This window comes from Bombina bombina, chromosome 1 (genome assembly GCF_027579735.1).
Source record: "Bombina bombina isolate aBomBom1 chromosome 1, aBomBom1.pri, whole genome shotgun sequence".
NCBI classification, from domain to species: Eukaryota; Metazoa; Chordata; class Amphibia; order Anura; family Bombinatoridae; genus Bombina; species Bombina bombina.
In genome coordinates, this window is record NC_069499.1 from 64,895,840 (window position 1) to 64,914,514 (window position 18,675).

An 18,675-nucleotide genomic window follows, 5' to 3' on the forward strand; every position below is an offset into this window, starting at 1 on the left:
GATATAAAGATTGGGATTGCTGGATTTTTAGCGTGTATATTCTCTAAATCCCTAGTGTCCCTTCTAATGTCTAGAAGAAGTGGAAACATGGTGCAAGTGCTATGACCTCATGCCAGTGGTGGATTGGAGGTTATGAGGAATCTTATTGTGCTCTGATGTATAGTGACAATTCTAGTGGTGTACAGTATAATGGTTTAATTAAAATGGATTAATGGCAAATGCTGAGACGGTCCTGTTTATAACGATTATTGGAGAATGTGTCCTATTTCAGGGGGGACTAGTGAAAAGTGATCTATGTGTCTATGTGCAATACGTGTTGTATAGTTAATATATGGGTCATAAAGGTGGCAACGGGTCTAAGGCGTGAATAGGTATGGTGGATACCCCATCATAGAGATCTAGGTCTGTCTAGCTGATAAAAAATGGGGGATCGATAATTGACTAAAAAGCAGCAGAGTCTATTACTTCATTAAGGCCGTTAGGAAAGAGGGAACCAAATCTAAAAATCCAATAGGTCTCCCTTTGGCGAAGTTTTGTAAATCTGTTGTATCTGTGGGAGCTAGGGATACTTTCAAGAGGTGTTATAGTAAAGGGACAGGCTTCTCCATTATGTTCATGGACATAGTGCCTAGATACACTATGTTTCATGGATTTTTTTTTTTTTTTTTTTTTTTTTTTTTTTTTTTTTTTCGCTCTAGAGCTAACAGAGTGACACCAATATATTAGAATAATTAATATAATAGCCAATTTATAGTCTTGTATAGACACTTAACACATGTTTTTGCCGAGTTCTGGTATTTATTCACCATTAGGTTAATAAGGGTACCCACATCATCACTATGGGGGTGGTTATCCACCTCGAGATTAGCCAATAACATAGTGTCAAATGTAACAACTATTCTTCTAAATTATGTTAAGATATAAAGCAGAAATTACGAAGATCAATTTAATAGACAGAATGGCGATTGCATTGTTTCAATGCAAAACCACAAATAGGGGTGGGTAAATGTTTATCGAGAACAGAGCCTTACAATTGGTCCGTTTTTTCCACCTATTAAAGGGACGAATTTTTGTTTCTAAATAGTGGATTCCCGATATAAAAGTATGTAACAACATCAAGTTACTATTATTGTATAATGATTGTAGTTGCAATTTGCTACTAAAGATTAGTGTGTCCGCTAGAAAGATATTATGTTAAGATGTAAAGCTGACATCACGAGGATCAATTTGATTGACAGAATGGCGATTGCATTGCTTCAATGCAAAACAACAAATAGGGGGGTGTAAACATTCATTGAGAACAGAGCCTTACAATTGGTCCGTGTGTTAACCTATCGAAGGGACGATCTGTCGTTTCCAAATTGTTGATATTCGATACAAAAGCATGTATCCACATCAAGTTACTATTATTGTATAACAATTGTATTTGCAACTCGCTACTAAAAATGAGTGTGTTCGCTAGAAAGAGATATGGATTCTAATATTTTGAAACACTATTTAGTTAGCATCCGTTTTCAAATGTACTAGCAATGTTAGGCTCATCTCTAAATACCCAATGGGAACAAAAAGGGGAGGGTTTGTTAGAAACTGTTTGGTAGTGGCGGCAATAAAAAGCCGAGATTTTAATGTAGTTGATATGCCTGATGAAACGGCCAGGAGGGCCGAGAAACGCGTAGCAATATTTTACTTGTACCTATTTCATATGTGCTTGTTAACCCTGTGCAATAAAAGTTTTTAATTCATTTTAATACAACTTGAGCCTGGAGTTTGAATACAAGCACACCACTACCAGACAGTCTAGCATACAGGACAGCCACTGTTTCCAAGAAAGTGCCGGAGAGAGCCAGCTGGTCAGCTCTGAGTGCCAGCCCGCTTCCACAAGCACACTGGTGTGCTGTGCCAAAGTGTGAGTACCCTGTGCATACAAAATTTGGAGTTTTGCCGAATTGTACCGATTGATACACACATTTGTGCGCCTCTCTTCCTTTTTTCCACCATCTTTCTAGCAAACACGTTTTCCATTCCGGGATCGTTGTGGAGAGTGCAGCCGCGAGAAAGTGTCTCTATCCTTGGGACCAATTGAGACTTCCAGGATTCCAAGGACTTTATATCCGAAACCAAGCCAACCAATTATGGACATTGAATTCAACGCCATTTAATGAGGTTCCACTTTTCATTATATCAATAGTGACTGTAATTTCTGATCTGTTGTTCAATTGTGTTTTAGACATTGTTGTAGTTAGTTGTTTAGGTTAACAACTGTTCATTTTTTACTCATATGTTGTGTATAGTGAGCGCCCTCTGGTGACCTAGGTCATTTATCTCCTTACAAAAGCTGCGTTAACAAACGAAAATGACTGTCAATAAACAAATACAGGAATCGATACACCGAACAAAACAACCTCACAAACCTAAAATGGTGATTTACACCTTATCTTCTCCACAGCCAATCACAAACATTAACAACATCACTAGCATGTGTGCATGGCTCCTAGCATTAAAATGAGTGTCATTTACTGATGTTATGCGTTTGTATTGCAGACATCCCAACCTGCAAAAACTAATTTCAGGGAGGTGACTTCTCCCGCTACTGCGCCGCCCCCCTCCCTCCCAGTTATATATTGGACACCTTTAAACCCTAAGTAAGATACAGTCTCCTCCTTACAAAAGCTGCGTTAACAAACGAAAATGACTGTCAATAAACAAATACAGGAATCGATACACCGAACAAAACAACCTCACAAACCTAAAATGGTGATTTACACCTTATCTTCTCCACAGCCAATCACAAACATTAACAACATCACTAGCATGTGTGCATGGCTCCTAGCATTAAAATGAGTGTCATTTACTGATGTTATGCGTTTGTATTGCAGACATCCCAACCTGCAAAAACTCATTTCAGGGAGGTGACTTCTCCCGCTACTGCGCCGCCCCCCTCCCTCCCAGTTATATATTGGACACCTTTAAACCCTAAGTAAGATACAGTCTTATCATTAAAGTAGCTTCCCACTAAAGTCACATTTAAAAAAAGTAGCTTTATTGCACAACCACATACAACAAACCTATTTTCCAGTGATCCTACACGTGTTGAATGCTTAAATATTTTAGAATACAAAGTTTAATTACGTGCAGTAAATAAGGTAGTATTTGTGTTTTATTTTATTAAAATCAGTGGGGGCTTTTTTGGTTACTGATGCATGCTTTGAGGGTTCTATAACGTCCCAGGAACTAAAGGCATTCCTTAAAGAAACACTTTTCCGGATTTGGGCCACATTGGATCATGGTACTTGGAGTTTCAGGGAGATTGCATTCCATTTGCTGGCATCAGGGATCCGCTATTACAATCAGGGAGACTCCCTGAACTTCAGGGAGAGTTGGGATGTCTGGTATTGCTACCCTTAACCCATTTAGTGGGCACACCACACAACTGATTTTACTGACCACTGGGCTAAAATAGAAGATACAATTAGCTAATCTAAAATGTTTTCAATGTTTGTTGCTCGAATTATCATTAAATTTATGTTAAATTATACAACTAATTTGTGATTTGGATAGCTTGGAAAACCATTATAGTCCAAAAATGACATGCTGTAATCCGGTAGAGCATGTAATTTCCCGACTATCAACCCCGCATTACTGTGTATTTAACCATCACAAATTTGTTAAACACACAGTAGATCCTCCACTCACCCACGGTGCACTGATGGTCCCAAGGCAGCTGAAACCATTTAAGTAACTGTTATAAATAACAGAATATGTTATAATATTTTAAAGTTTTACACTGCTACCCAGCTACTTCATAATGCCACTCAGTTGGCAGAATTTTCCATGGAGAAAACTGATATTGATTTCACAACTGTCAATATATTGCAGATACGGTTTATTCATGTGTTTACATTAGCATATTAATGATGATGACGTATTCAATAAAATTTGTCATTTGGCACAAATCTATTGTCATCAAAAAAGGCTGTCCCTGCTGTTAGCAACTGTCTATCTCTGGGGATTTTCAGCATCTATCAAGTGCCTTTGGCTGTTGAACTCAATGTTTCCATTTTGTTGTTGATATTTAGTTGATAACTTTTGATTGGGTGGATTGTGATTACCAAACGCAATGCTGTTCTGGCATTGTATGGGTGATTTTTCCAATATCTGCTCTAATCTGATAAAAATCTTTTTCAAATATGTTAATGATGTTATTGTTCGAATTGTGATAGATTTGATGACGAAAAACAGGTGGACCAGGAACCGTAAAACATATAATAAACACAATCTGAAAGATTTAAATCGACCACCATAGTTTTATGCAAGCAATTGGGCAATAATAAAATGCTTTACACATCAAATCATTTCCTGTTTGTATGTTTATGTCCTTTTAAATAAAGTTTCTGTTTAATACTCCTCTTCCTCACATATCCTCTCCAGACAAAACTATGTTTAATTGATATTTTCCTAGCAATACATACTGAGTGAAAAAGTTCCCTAACCTCAAACTAAAATTGATGTAGTTACCAAATCTTAAAAACTCAGTGTCCCTATAAGTCCAACATAGATATCTATTCAGTAACCAACATACACTACAGATATGCACACATTGACATCAATACAATTATAAATTGCTAAAAGATTATAATCAATTTGAATCAAACCATAAAAAAATTAATAATTAAAAAATGTAAATCACTTAGAAATTAAACAACCTGTTGACATAGGGAGTACACTGTTCCAAGAGCGCTAATTTTGGTTGCTGTCAAGCTACTCAACCACCCCTGGAGTCGAGACTCATTTCTAGTGAATATCTTTAAGTTGGAGGAACACCCAGCCATAGCTTATTATTGTGCATAGCACTGGGTATACTATTATATTTTAGTATAAACATAATCGTCACTGAAGCCGACTGCAAATGAAATAATTGAATATAATTGTTATTACGGACTATTATATTATCTTCTTATATCATGGACTAACATTTTTACATATTGTTTTGTACTATTTATTTTTTATCATTTACTTATATATTTTTTTATTATGTCATTGTGAGCACATGATTAAGTTTATGTTGGTTTTCAAATCAATATTCCTTTTGCGATTTAGGGCTAGATTATGTGTGGAGCACAATTTAGTGTTCCCGCTCTAGAGTAAACTAAGCTTGACGGAGGCTTTTTGTGCACGTCGGATTGCGCTCAAGTTGAAAATAAAAAGTTTGCATGCGAGCGTAAACCCAACATGCAATATAGAAAATTGCGACCGCGTTAACTTCTCCTATAGACTTTAATGGAGCATGAAAACAGAAAAAAAACTAACACCCGTACTCATGTGTCAACCCGATCACGTTTATTAAAGTGCGCCATACCCAACATGAATTATTAATATTTCACATTCCAATGTTCTTCACATAGAAGAATATGTTCTATTTATTTCTATATATGTCTGATGATTTTTTAATAAAAAAAAAAAAATATTTATATGTATATATAATGATAATATATAGATATACAGTAGATATATACAGATATATAGAAATATATATTTAAAAATATATAGAACATATACCCGTATGTGAAGAACATTGCAATGTAAAATATTTATATAACATACACAATTAAACACATTTTTTAATATTAATAGTGAATAAAAATTCATGTTTACAGGTATTTGACTGCAAAGGGCTCCAATGTACATACAGTATCCCACAAAAGTTAGTACACCCCTCACATTTTTGTAAATATTTTATTATATCTTTTCGTGTGAAAACACTGAAAAAATGACACTTTGCTACAATGTAAAGTAGTGAGTGTGCATTTTCCCTCCCCGATGTCATGTGACTCGTTAGTGTTACAAGGTCTCAGGTGTGAATGGGGAGCAGGTGTGTTAAATTTAGTGTTATCGCTCTCACACTCTCTCATACTGGTCACTGGAAGTTCAACATGGCACCTCATGGCAAAGAACTCTCTGAGGATCTGAAATAAAAGAATTGTTGTTCTACATAAAGATGGCCTAGGCTATAAGAAGATTGCCAAGACCCTGAAACTGAGCTGCAGCAAGGTGGGCTAGACCATACAGCGTTTTCACAGGACAGGTTCCACTCAGAACAGGCCTCGCCATGGTCAAGAAGTTGAGTGCACGTGCTCCGTGTCATATCCAGAGGTTGTCTTTGGGAAATAGACGTATGAGTGCTGCCAGCATTGCTGCAGAGGTTTAAGGGTCGAGGGGTCAGCCTGTCGGTGCTCAGACCATACGCGGCACACTGCATCAAATTGGTCTGCATGACTATAATCCCAGAAGGAAGCCTCTTCTAAAGATGATGCACAAGAAAGCTCAAGTTATTTTGAGGGGACAGCAAATTTACACTGTTATACAGGCTGTACACTCACTATTTTACATTGTAGCAAAGTGTCATTTCTTCAGTGTTGTCGCATGAAACGATATAATAAAATATAAATTAAAGGATCTAAACGTGTTGAGTTTTTACATTTTACACTTAAATGGAAATGAATACAGCTGCAGCTAACTGTGGGATAATTCACTGTCTCTGCTTCACAGTGATTTATACAAGGGACTGAATGAGAGTTCTGCTGCTGGTGACCAAATCTGTGGTAGCAGACTGGATCATCTCAATAGCCATTTCATGTGCACAGACCAAAAAAATAAAAAAATTATAAGTTTTGGGTCGTCCAGTATTCATTAAGGGGGTCTTCATGACAGCTTAAAGGGATAGCCTTGTCAAAATTAAACTTTCATGATTCAGATAGATCAGGCAATTTTAAGCTACTTTCTAGTTTACTCCTATTATCAAATTTTATTCATTCTCTTGGTATCTTTAGTTGAAAAAGCAAGAATGTAAGCTTTAGAGCCGGCCCATTTTTGGTACAGCATCTGGGTAGCGCTTGCTGATTGGTGGCTATATTTAGTTTAATTATATATGCAACACGTTTCTCAGCACATTCAAACGCAGTTCAAATGTGGTGAGAAACGCGTTGTATATATAATTAGAGGAATGTCCCCCCTTTTACTACATGATCCGTTGATTTTAGAATTTTATGTTGGTTTTAATAAATTGACATTGTTTTTATATACAGATTTACTTGAGAGTTCCAGCGTCTGTGAAATTGGTTGTAGCAGCTGAGATTTCTGTGTTCCAGCCCCCCGGAGATTAGCAAGCAGGGTTGCTATAATCATGCAGCACGAGCACATCAGGGTGCCTTAACCGAATGTGAGTACCCTGTTTGCTGTGTTTGATTTTTGTTTATCCTGTGATTGATGCACATATGCAACACCTCTTTTTTGCTTGGATGTTTTTTTAGACTTTTAGATTTTTTGTGACTTTGTGAAAAGAGAAGAGAGCAGCTGAGTCTGAGTGGTGTATGAGGAACGCTTATGCCACCTGAAAAAATAGTTTGGTGGACTTTTTATTCTTTTGCACTTTTTTATATACATTGTTGTTGTCTCATACCTGTACATATTTTTATATTTGCAGGGAGCGCCCCATTCTTGTGTTTAGGATTTTTTTACATTCAAACTTTTGAAGTCTTTCCTGTCTGCAGAAAGGCCTTTCCTATGTTTGGAGAAATGGTTAAAACCACACAAACAAATCAATTCAGTTCTGCAGTACTATCACCCTTCTCTCTCTATTCATTAACATAAACATAGAACTTTAATTTACCTTAATTTACCCGCTCTGTAGAGGAAAAAGGTGAGCCCCACCAACGCAATGCAAATAAATATACCCAGGACGAGCCCAGCTATATATCCTGCAGTCATGTGACCTTGCTGGGCACTGGATGTACTGCCAGTGGCTATGTGTACTGTCCCTTTCATGATGCCAAATGATTTGCCTGTAATGGGGAAAAACAACAATACCATTAAAATGTTGTACATTCAGGGGCGAAACTACAGGGGGTGCAGAGGTCGCAATTTTTTTTTTAGAATGAAAAACGTTGACCTGCCACTGCCTGCAATGATATAATGTGAGTGTGACATGATGCTTCACTAGTGTCTCTGACTACAGGGGTTAGTCTTTCTGTTTAACCCATTGGTGTTTATGTGGGTGTATGTGTGTATGTATGTATGTATGTGACTGTGTGTGTATTTATGCATGTATGTGTGTGTATGTTTGTGGAACCAGCAAATTACAGACCTTGTTACTACAGCACGGGGGAGGGGGTAAACAGGGTCACTATACAGTACCACTATATACAGTATGGGGGGCTGGACTATGTCACAGACTACTGTGGTCACTTTATAAAGTACTGGGGCGGGTAGGGTCAGGCCAGCCATCTCACTGGCAGATTACAGACTGTGTCACTGACTCACTATATACCGTATTGGGGGGTTAAACAGTGTCACTATATACAGTAATAGGGGGTCAGACCATCTCACAGACTACTGTGGTCACTTTATAAAGTACTGGGACGGGTAGGGTCAGGCTAACCATCTCACCGGCAGATTACAGACTGTGTCACTGACTCACTATATACAGTACTGGTGGGTTAAACAGTGTCACTATATACAGTAATAGGGGGTCAGACCATCTCACAGACTGTGGGCACAGGGTACCTCCTTTTGCAGACGTAATCTGATTCACATTTTTTTTTCTGGGTTAAATGTTTAAAAAAAAAAAAAAAAGATATGTAGCAAATTCACTTTCTTAGATTCACCTTCTTAGATTCTTGCACCTGAGCCCTGTGGTTTCTAGTTACGCCTCTGTGTACATTATATGTAGTTTACCATATTACTCCTGAAATTGCACATGGAAAACTAGAAACAGACAGTGAAATATAGGGACATTGCGGTGAAAACTTAAATGCACATATATGAATTACATCTTTGACTAGAAACACATTGCAATATACATGTTTTGGCAAAAATGCTTCAAGCTAAAGTTATCACTGTTTTAGTGTTAACATTTTTCTCTTCACCTTCATGTGAAGCATAGCTAGATATTATCAGTGCACCAGCATTTCACATACTGCAGCTGCTCATAGCTTCAGTGGGGCTTTTTCATATTGGTCAATTAACAAATTGAGTCATTACCAGACGGTACAAGTACTGTGATTAAAATGCTAGTGCACGGTGCAAACTTAAATATACTTTAGAAACAACAATAGCTTTTATTATAATATATGTATGTGACAAAAATGCTTCTGTTAAAAACTGAAATTCATTCATGTGGATTCCAAATTTGGCTGGAATGTCCCTTTAAGATTACTAGATTCAAAACAGTAATTTTAATAAAATAAATTTTTAAAGTTACAATATACATAAACAAGTAGCTGATAAGCATCAATTGTATTCAAACAACTGGAGGCGCAACTTCATAAAAAGGAGGGGCTTTCTCGCAACCCACCAGGACATAGATTTCTGCTGCTGGCTCCTGTTTACAAAACTTTTCTATAGCTAATACTGCATTACTGACATTTTCTGTATAATCACAATCAGCTATTTGAAACTAAATAAGGGTAACGTTGCTATTTGTAAACAATATAAGCTCAAAGATGTGTGTGATGACTCATTATTGTCAAGCACAACTAATCTGCTCATGTGTCGTCATCCTGGGACCCCCTTTCGATCCGGATTTTGGGGACCCACTGCACTGCAGCTGGGGGAAGGAGACTGAAGTCTTCCCCCCCATGGATGCCCCATCCTGGCAGGCAGTGTGACATCACCATGGGCAAATTCTGTCTTTTAAATGAGGGTTCAAACCCCTGTAATTTTCAGGTGAGCACTAGGCATGTGCATTCGGCAGATTCATTAGCTGCAGAATTCAGAAGAAAGTGAACACTCTGGGCATTCTTCTGTTTTTAGAGCCAGATTTCTTTTTGTAAAAGTGCAACACAGTAAGATCTGTGTAAATCCAGATTCCAGTGTGTTGCACTTTTACAAAAATAAATCTGGCTCTGAAAATAGCTGAAATACCATGAGCGGCCATTTTCTTCCACATTCGGCAAAGTCACATGCCTAGTGCTCATGATGGTAATCACCTGCCCCAAGTATACACCAGTACAGTGTTTGAGGAGGGGAGGGGACACTTTAAGAGCCCCAATTTCCCCCCCATAAAACACAAAGGGGTATAAGACCTTAGTATAAAAAAGGCAACACCTTCTATATGGTTTGGGGTTTTTGTACCTCTTTCACTAGTAAGTGATTGGCATAAAAATGGCAATCATCTACCTAAAGTATTTACTGTATGGGGGCATTGGCCCCAAAGGAGCTCCATCCCCTAATGACAGCATATAACACAAACACAATACCACTCACATGAAAGACCCATTATCATGTGACAGTGAGGTGTCTTGCCTCTTACAATCCTCTAGGCTATAAAACAGACCCTTGAACCCCAAAAGATGCACTAAAAAGGGGCAAGTGATCTCTATTATGAAAGATGAGAGGCCTCTCTTTCAAATGAGGGGTCACATGCCCACATAAGCATATGGAACATCAGGGGGGAGGGGATCCCCAATGTTGCCACACAATATATAGCTTGAGACCCCTTAGTTCAAAGCAGCACACTTGCTATTTCAAATGAGTGTGTCCTCAGTAACGGGAAGCCCCGGCGATGCCTGTCACTATACAGGCCTGATCGATGGGGTGGGAGTCGGTGGGAGCCCCCAGATTGCTCAAAAGGTGGTTGAGTGCTAGCGACAGCTCTGAGCCGTCGTTAGCACTCGAGCCAAGGCCTTTGACATACAGTATATGCCAGAAAACTTGGCAGATGAGTCTCCATTACAAGAAGTTCTACTTAATAATTTAGCAAAAGTGCCCAGATGTGGAAAAACTGAAAGATAACAGAGAAGGACAGAACTAGATTTCACAAAGCATATTGATTCTTCTCTATATATAACATATATACTGTATTTATAAAAACAATTGAGATTACAGAACAGAAGCTTATTAAAAGCATTAATGACATCCTGAAATTAAACAAATGATTACCATTGCTGTCTATATCAGACATGATGTCATAGGCCAGCTGTTGCGCATCACTTCCTGTCTGTGATCCACTCTTGTCATCTATTAACACAATCTGTATTTCTGAAGCTGATTCTACTGGAAGAATTCCCAGGGGGCTCTGCGGCCTCTGCACCTTGGAGATTGCTAGTTTAACTCCAGAGTATGTTGGCTGTTTTTTTTTTAAAAACAAAAAGACAAAAAAAAAAACCAGTTTGCATTTTAATGACCAGGCAGTATTTTATGCCCTATGCGCTCACATCAGTTATTTTTATGGGTGAGGAGCTGGGATACTGTGACTAATATTAAAGGAAATGACCTTCTCATTCCATATGAAAAACAACTTCCTAGCTCCTCCATTTCTTCCTCTGTATTTCCTTTCCTGCAAGAGGTAAAGTTGCCTTGAGTTAAAGGGATATGAAACCCAAAAATGTTCTTTTGTTATTCGGACAGAGAATACAATTTAAAAAAAAGTTTACATTTTACTACTTTTGTCATATTTACGCCATTCCCATGGTATACTGTGTTGAAGAGATATTTAGGTAGGTATCTGGGGCACTACAAAATACAAAATAGTGCTGTCATCTAGTGCGCTTGAAGTTGGATAACATTCTTGTGAAACTGCTGCTATATAGTGATCCAGACACGTGCACGCTCCTGAGCTTATGTACCTGCCAAAGGAACAAAGAAAATTTGATAATAGAAGTGAATTAGAATGTTGTGTAAAATGGCATGTTCTATCTGAATCATGAAAGAAAAATTTGGGGTTTCATATCCCTTTAAGTTCTATTTACAGCTCTCGCGTTTCATAATGCTAAATGATTTATGGATTATTTTCAAAGCATTTTACTATAAATAAACCTTTTTTTTTTAATTTTTAAAAATAAAAACTCTGTTTAACCATAGACATTCCTTATACGGTAAGGTGCACGTGCCTCACGGTCTCATAACTCCTAACATAGGAACCCATTTATGAAGCTGCCAATAAGTAGAATTCTTCAGATGCAACATGACACAAAATTGTTTGTAGCTCCCGTGTAACCCAGTTTAGGCCAAATTTATATTAAAATAAATGCTGAGTATGTTTGTGTCAAGTTGAATGGATAATTAATTAGAAGACGAGATAGGATAGTATCATATTATGTTTTTTTGTTATAGTTCCATAGACGTTTGCTTTATTTTGTTGTTTTATTTGCTCCGTATTGTTGATACTTAAACAATGTTTCAATAGAACAAATGTTAAAATTCAAATAACTAATGTAACATTTGAATACTGATTCCATCAACTTGCATTGAAGCCTACTAGAATCAGCATTCAAATGTTAATATTCTAATTTTTGGAATGTTACATTTAATATTCGATGGAAGTGAAAATTTGCACACAAAAAATAAATGTGCCAAAACACCCACCTACCCCTATTTCTATAACATTACATCTGGGTTAATGTAAAGGGAAATACACATTTATCCTACCAGACTTAGAAAGGTGTGAATGAGACGATTTCTATATATGTCCAAGTCAAAGTCAGATGTGTATTCCAGATATATAGCGGCACCTACAGGTACAAAAAGAAAATTACATTTATAAAATCTGATCATTTCAAGACCGACTCAACAATCTCTTAAAATTCTCATTTTAAAGGGACAGGAAACCCCAAAATATTCTTTAATGATTTGGATAGAACATACAATTTTAAAGAACTTTCAAATGTACTTCTATTATCAAATTTTCTTAATTCTCTTGTTATCCTTTGCTGAAGGAACAGCATTGCACTACTGGCAGTTAGCTGAACATATCTATGTAGCCAATCACAAGAGACAAATGTGTGCAGGCACCAATTAGCAGCTAGCTCCCACTAGTGTAGGATATATGCATATTCTTTTCCAACAAGGGATACCAAGAGAACAAAGCACATTTGAAAATAGAAGTGAATTTGAAAGTGTTTTAAAATTACATGCTCTATCTGAATCATGCAACTTGCATTTTGATTTTTCTATCCCTTTAATTACATAAAATAGATTTAAATAATGCCACACAAGTATTATTGTCACCCTTAAACTTCAATAAAACTTAAAGGGACAGTCTACTCCAGAATTGTTATTGTTTTAAAAGATAGATAATCCCTTTATTACCCATTTCCCAGTTTTGCACAACCAACACAGTTATATTAATATACTTTTTACCTCTGTGATTACCTTGTATCTAAGCCTCTGTAGACTGCCCCCCCCCCCCCTAATTCATTTTTTTTGACAGACTTGCATTTTAACAAATCAGTTCCCTCTTATAAGTAAATTTACGGATGTGAGCAAAATGCTATTTATATGCCACACATAAACTAACACCCTCTAGCTGTAAAAAATCCTGTCAAATGCTTTGAGATTAGAAGGCAGCCTTCAAGGGCTTATACATTTGATAATACAAGTGAATTGGAAAGTTGTTTAAAATTACATGCCCTATAAATCATGATAGTTTAATTTTGACTAGACTGCCCCTTTAAGCATGTTAACTTATAATATGTGCTTTGTTCCACACCCCTAAGAGAGGCCAAAAAACGCAAATTCTTTAACCTGTAATTGCTGCAAATCCAATAGTTGGTTTAGGCACTTTGTCTAGGTTACAGATTTTGCTTTTTGGACTCTCTAGGGAATGTAGGACAAAGCATATTAATGTTACAATAAATGCTTTTGCTTACTTGTTGCGCAAGCACATTACATTTATATATTGCTAGGTTCATTTGCAAAATCAGCTCCATCTCAAATGTCAACATTTTAAATATGAGATTTAGACTGAAATTATTTAAAGGGGTTTTCATAGTTTTGCATTTCCTTCAAAATGAAAATAAACGGGTTTAATTTAGCTACTTTTAGCAAAAAAATATTTTTACAGGTTTAAATGATGATCATATATTAATGATATAAATGTATGAGCTTAGTTTCACTTTATATCACATAACTCATTAAAGAACATTCACAAGTGGTTTGTGTCTGTATGTGTCCGTTTAAAAAAAATATATATTCTGAAAGTAGCTCATGAGTGACCCCCAGTGGCGAGTTTCCTGTACATCAAGCTACACCATAATGTTTTGTAATGGGCTATAAGTTTATATAATGAAAAAAAATTACATTACAGATATTTAATTTCTACAGTTTTGTAGAAGATTACAGAACCTACAGTTGAGAAAGGAAACCTTTAAAGGGACAGTCTACACCTTAGGCGTCTTTCTTTAGATTAAGCTGCAAATAACCTCCTGCACCCTTTCTATATCATGCAGCAGTAACAGTAAAAAAAAGTTATTTTAAAATGTCTGTTGTTTCTGGTCACTTTGAAATGGCTGCCAAGCTCCTCCCACTGACGACATCATGATCTGGGCTGCATCTCTGCACTCTGTTGAATAGCATTGACTGTCTGTTGAATCCAATTAGTGAGTCTTTTGTAACTAGTGAAACCTTTAATGCAGCCCAGATTGTGATATCATCAGTGGGTGGAGCTTGGCAGCCATTTCAAAGTAACCAGAAACAATAGTTATTTAAAAATAGATTTTTTACTGTTACTGCTGCATGATATAGAAAGGGTGCAGGAGGGGTAAGACTTTAAGATGACTAAAGTGTAGACTGTCCCTTTAACCATGATTGCAGGGGCATACTGTTCCTATAGTAATATACACTATTTTTAAAGCACACTATTTCTTCTATATGGCACAAGTCTTTGCAGTATAACAATTCTACAAACATAGGGCTAGATTACGAGTTTTGCGTTAGGGTAAAAAAGCAGCGTTAAGAGGTCCTAACGCTGCTTTTTTACGCACGCTGGTATTACGAGTCTTGCAGGTTTAGGGTCACCGCACACTTTTTTGGCCTTACCGCAAAACGACTTACGTAAACTTTGTAAAGTCTTTTTTCTATGGGACTTCCATAGCACCAGTATTACGAGTCTGTCCTGGGAGGCCAAAAAGTGAGCGGTACACCCTCTCCTGTCAAGAGTCCTACTGCATTTAAAAGTCAGTAGTTAAGAGTTTTATGGTACAACGCTGTAACATAAAACTCATAACTAAAGTGCTAAAAAGTACACTAACACCCATAAACTACCTATTAACCCCTAAACCGAGGCCCTCCCGCGTCGCAAACACTATAATAAAATTTTTAACCCCTAATCTGCCACTCTGGACACCTCCACCACCTAAATTATATTTATGAACCCCTAATCTGCTGCCCCCAACATCGCCGCCACCTACATTATATTTATTAACCCCAAATCTGCCTTCCCCAATGTCTCCGCAACCTACCTACACTTTTTAACCCCTAATCTGCCGCCCCCAACGTCGCCGCCACTATAATAAACATATTAACCCCTAAACCTGTCTAACCCTAACCCTAACCCTAACACCCCCTAACTTAAATATAATTTAAATAAATCTAAATAAAATTACTATCATTAACTACATTATTCCTATTTAAAACTAAATACTTACCTATAAAATAAACCCTAAGATAGCTACAATATAACTAATAGTTACATTGTAGCTAGCTTAGGGTTTATTTTTATTTTACAGGCAAGTTTGTATTTATTTTAACTAGGTAAAATAGTTACTAAATAGTAATTAACTATTTAATAAACTACCTAGCTAAAATAAATACAAAGGTACCTGTAAAATAAAACCTAACCTAAGTTACACTAACAGGTAATAATGGAATATGTACAGCGCCAATAAAGGCTAAGGGATAAATATAAACACTAAAAACGAAATATACCTGCTAAGGCTGAACAAGAATTTATTACAATTCAACAGTATTGGTACCAATAGATAAAATGAGTAAAAGACAGTAATTAAAACAGTTGTTAAAAACAATGGTAAGGTGGAGTGTTGTGCTGATACACTCACAAAGTGCAAATAGCAATTGGATCCAAGGGGTGGAAAACTAAAATGGTGAAATCCACATTTGCTTGTGGATACACAAATAAACAAATGTGTAAGCAACATAAAAATGTATGCGACTTAAATGTGCAACATGATAGTGCAAATGTTGTGCAACATAAGTGAGAGTAATTGTGATCACTATGTGTATAAAAGATAAGGAAAAAACGATTCACATCAAAAATGTAAAAAATCACAATAGATATAATATATTAAAAAGTCCCAATGACACTGCAGTGCAAAAAATAATAAATCACATGTGAATAACTGCCATTGAGTGGCAAATGTGGAAAAAAGGGTGGTGTACCCAAGGCAAAAAAAAAAAGGAAATCCAGTGAAAAAACAAAAATAAAAATAAAAATAAAAAAACAGCTACAAAAATTATGTTCAACAAAGGATAAAAAAAGAACAAAAAAGAACAAAAAGAGTATTGTAATCCAAAAAACAGTAAATTAATAAGGAAATCACATGAAGGAACCTGGAATCCTGAGGGGAAGAGTTCCCAGGCGAATCCTAACAACGGTCAGCTCTTAGTCCAATGTCCTAGAGATGTCCCTGTAAAAAAAGGAGTACCATAGCGTAACAAGTCCTCAAAGTGGTTAAAATACTTGGAATAATGCTTACCAACAGGTCTACGCGTTTCGGCCCCAAAATAAGGCCTTTATCAAGACTGCTTGATAAAGGCCTTATTTTGGGGCCGAAACGCGTAGACCTGTTGGTAAGCATTATTCCAAGTATTTTAACCACTTTGAGGACTTGTTACGCTATGGTACTCCTTTTTTTACAGGGACATCTCTAGGACATTGGACTAAGAGCTGACCGTTGTTAGGATTCGCCTGGGAACTCTTCCCCTCAGGATTCCAGGTTCCTTCATGTGATTTCCTTATTAATTTACTGTTTTTTGGATTACAATACTCTTTTTGTTCTTTTTTGTTCTTTTTTTATCCTTTGTTGAACATAATTTTTGTAGCTGGTTTTTGATTTTTATTTTTATTTTTGTTTTTTCACTGGATTTCCTTTTTTTTTTTTGCCTTGGGTACACCACCCTTTTTTCCACATTTGCCACTCAATGGCAGTTATTCACATGTGATTTATTATTTTTTGCACTGCAGTGTCATTGGGACTTTTTAATATATTATATCTATTGTGATTTTTTACATTTTTGATGTGAATCGTTTTTTCCTTATCTTTTATACACATAGTGATCACAATTACTCTAACTTATGTTGCACAACATTTGCACTATCATGTTGCACATTTAAGTCGCATACATTTTTATGTTGCTTACACATTTGTTTATTTGTGTATCCACAAGCAAATGTGGATTTCACCATTTTAGTTTTCCACCCCTTGGATCCAATTGCTATTTGCACTTTGTGAGTGTATCAGCACAACACTCCACCTTACCATTGTTTTTAACAACTGTTTTAATTACTGTCTTTTACTCATTTTATCTATTGGTACCAATACTGTTGAATTGTAATAAATTCTTGTTCAGCCTTAGCAGGTATATTTCGTTTTTAGTGTTTATATTTATCCCTTAGCCTTTATTGGCGCTGTACATATTCCATTATTACCTGTTCTTTCCTTTTGGGGGTTGGTTAGACCCTTTATTTGTACTCAGCACAAGGGAATATCTTAGCGCTTGGCTACCACACCTCACTAAGTTACACTAACACCTAACACTACAATATAATTAAATAAATGAACTAAATTAAATACAATTACCTAAATTAAATTAAATTAGCTAAAGTACAGAAAACAAAACACTAAATTACAGAAAATAATAAACAAATTACAGATATTTAAACTAATTACACCTAATCTAATAGCCCTATTAAAATAAAAAAAGCCCCCCCAAAATAAAAAAAAAACCCTAGCCTAAACTAAACTACCAATAGCCCTTAAAAGGGCCTTTTGCGGGGCATTGCCCCAAAGTAATCCGCTCTTTTACCTGTAAAAAAAAATACAAACAACCCCCCCAACAGTAAAACAAACCACCCTCACAACCAACCCCCCAAATAAAATACTATCTAAAAAAACCTATGCTCCCCATTGCCCTGAAAAGGGCATTTGGATGGGTATTGCCCTTAAAAGGGCAGTTAGCTCTTTTGCCGCCCAAACCCTAACTTACCAATAAAACCCACCCAATACACCCTTAAAAAAACCTAACACTAACCCCCTGAAGATCGACTTACCGGGAGACGTCTTCATCCAAGCCGGGCCAAAGTCCTCAGCGAAGCCGGGAGAAGTCTTCATCCAAGCCGGGCGAAGTGGTCCTCCAGACGGGCAGAAGTCTTCATCCAGACGGCATCTTTTATCTTCATCCATCCGGCACGGAGCGGGTCCATCTTCAAGACATCCGACGCGGAGCATCCTCTTCATCCAACGACTAAAGCTGAATGAAGGTACCTTTAAGTGACGTCATCCAAGATGGCGTCCCTTAGATTCCGATTGGCTGATAGAATTCTATCACCAATCGGAATTAAGGTAGAAAAAATCCTATTTGCTGATGCAATCAGCCAATAGGATTGAAGTTCAATCCTATTGGCTGAACCAATCAGCCAATAGGATTGAGCTCGCATTCTATTGGCTGTTCCAATCAGCCAATAGAATGCAAGCTAAATCCTATTGGCTGATTGGATCAGCCAATAGGATTGAACTTCAATCCTATTGGCTGATTGCATCAGCCAATAGTTTTTTTTCTACCTTAATTCCGATTGGTTGATAGAATTCTATCAGCCAATCAGAATCTAAGGGACGCCATCTTGGATGACGTCACTTAAAGGTACCTTCATTTAGCTTTAGTCGT

The 18,675-nt window shown here is 36.8% G+C and overlaps 1 protein-coding gene across 1 annotated transcript in view; it reads right to left on the bottom strand.

Annotated features, from left to right (window-relative positions):
- The window catches only part of AMN (amnion associated transmembrane protein), a 156,440-nt gene that overhangs the window by 30,808 nt on the left and 106,957 nt on the right, over nt 1-18,675 (bottom strand). The window contains exons 9-11 of the mRNA XM_053706927.1: nt 12,424-12,506; nt 10,936-11,122; nt 7,667-7,838 (exon numbers count right to left, since the gene is read on the bottom strand). Coding sequence (XP_053562902.1) covers nt 7,667-7,838; nt 10,936-11,122; nt 12,424-12,506 — 442 coding nt within the window. The remainder of the gene's footprint in view (nt 1-7,666; nt 7,839-10,935; nt 11,123-12,423; nt 12,507-18,675) is intronic.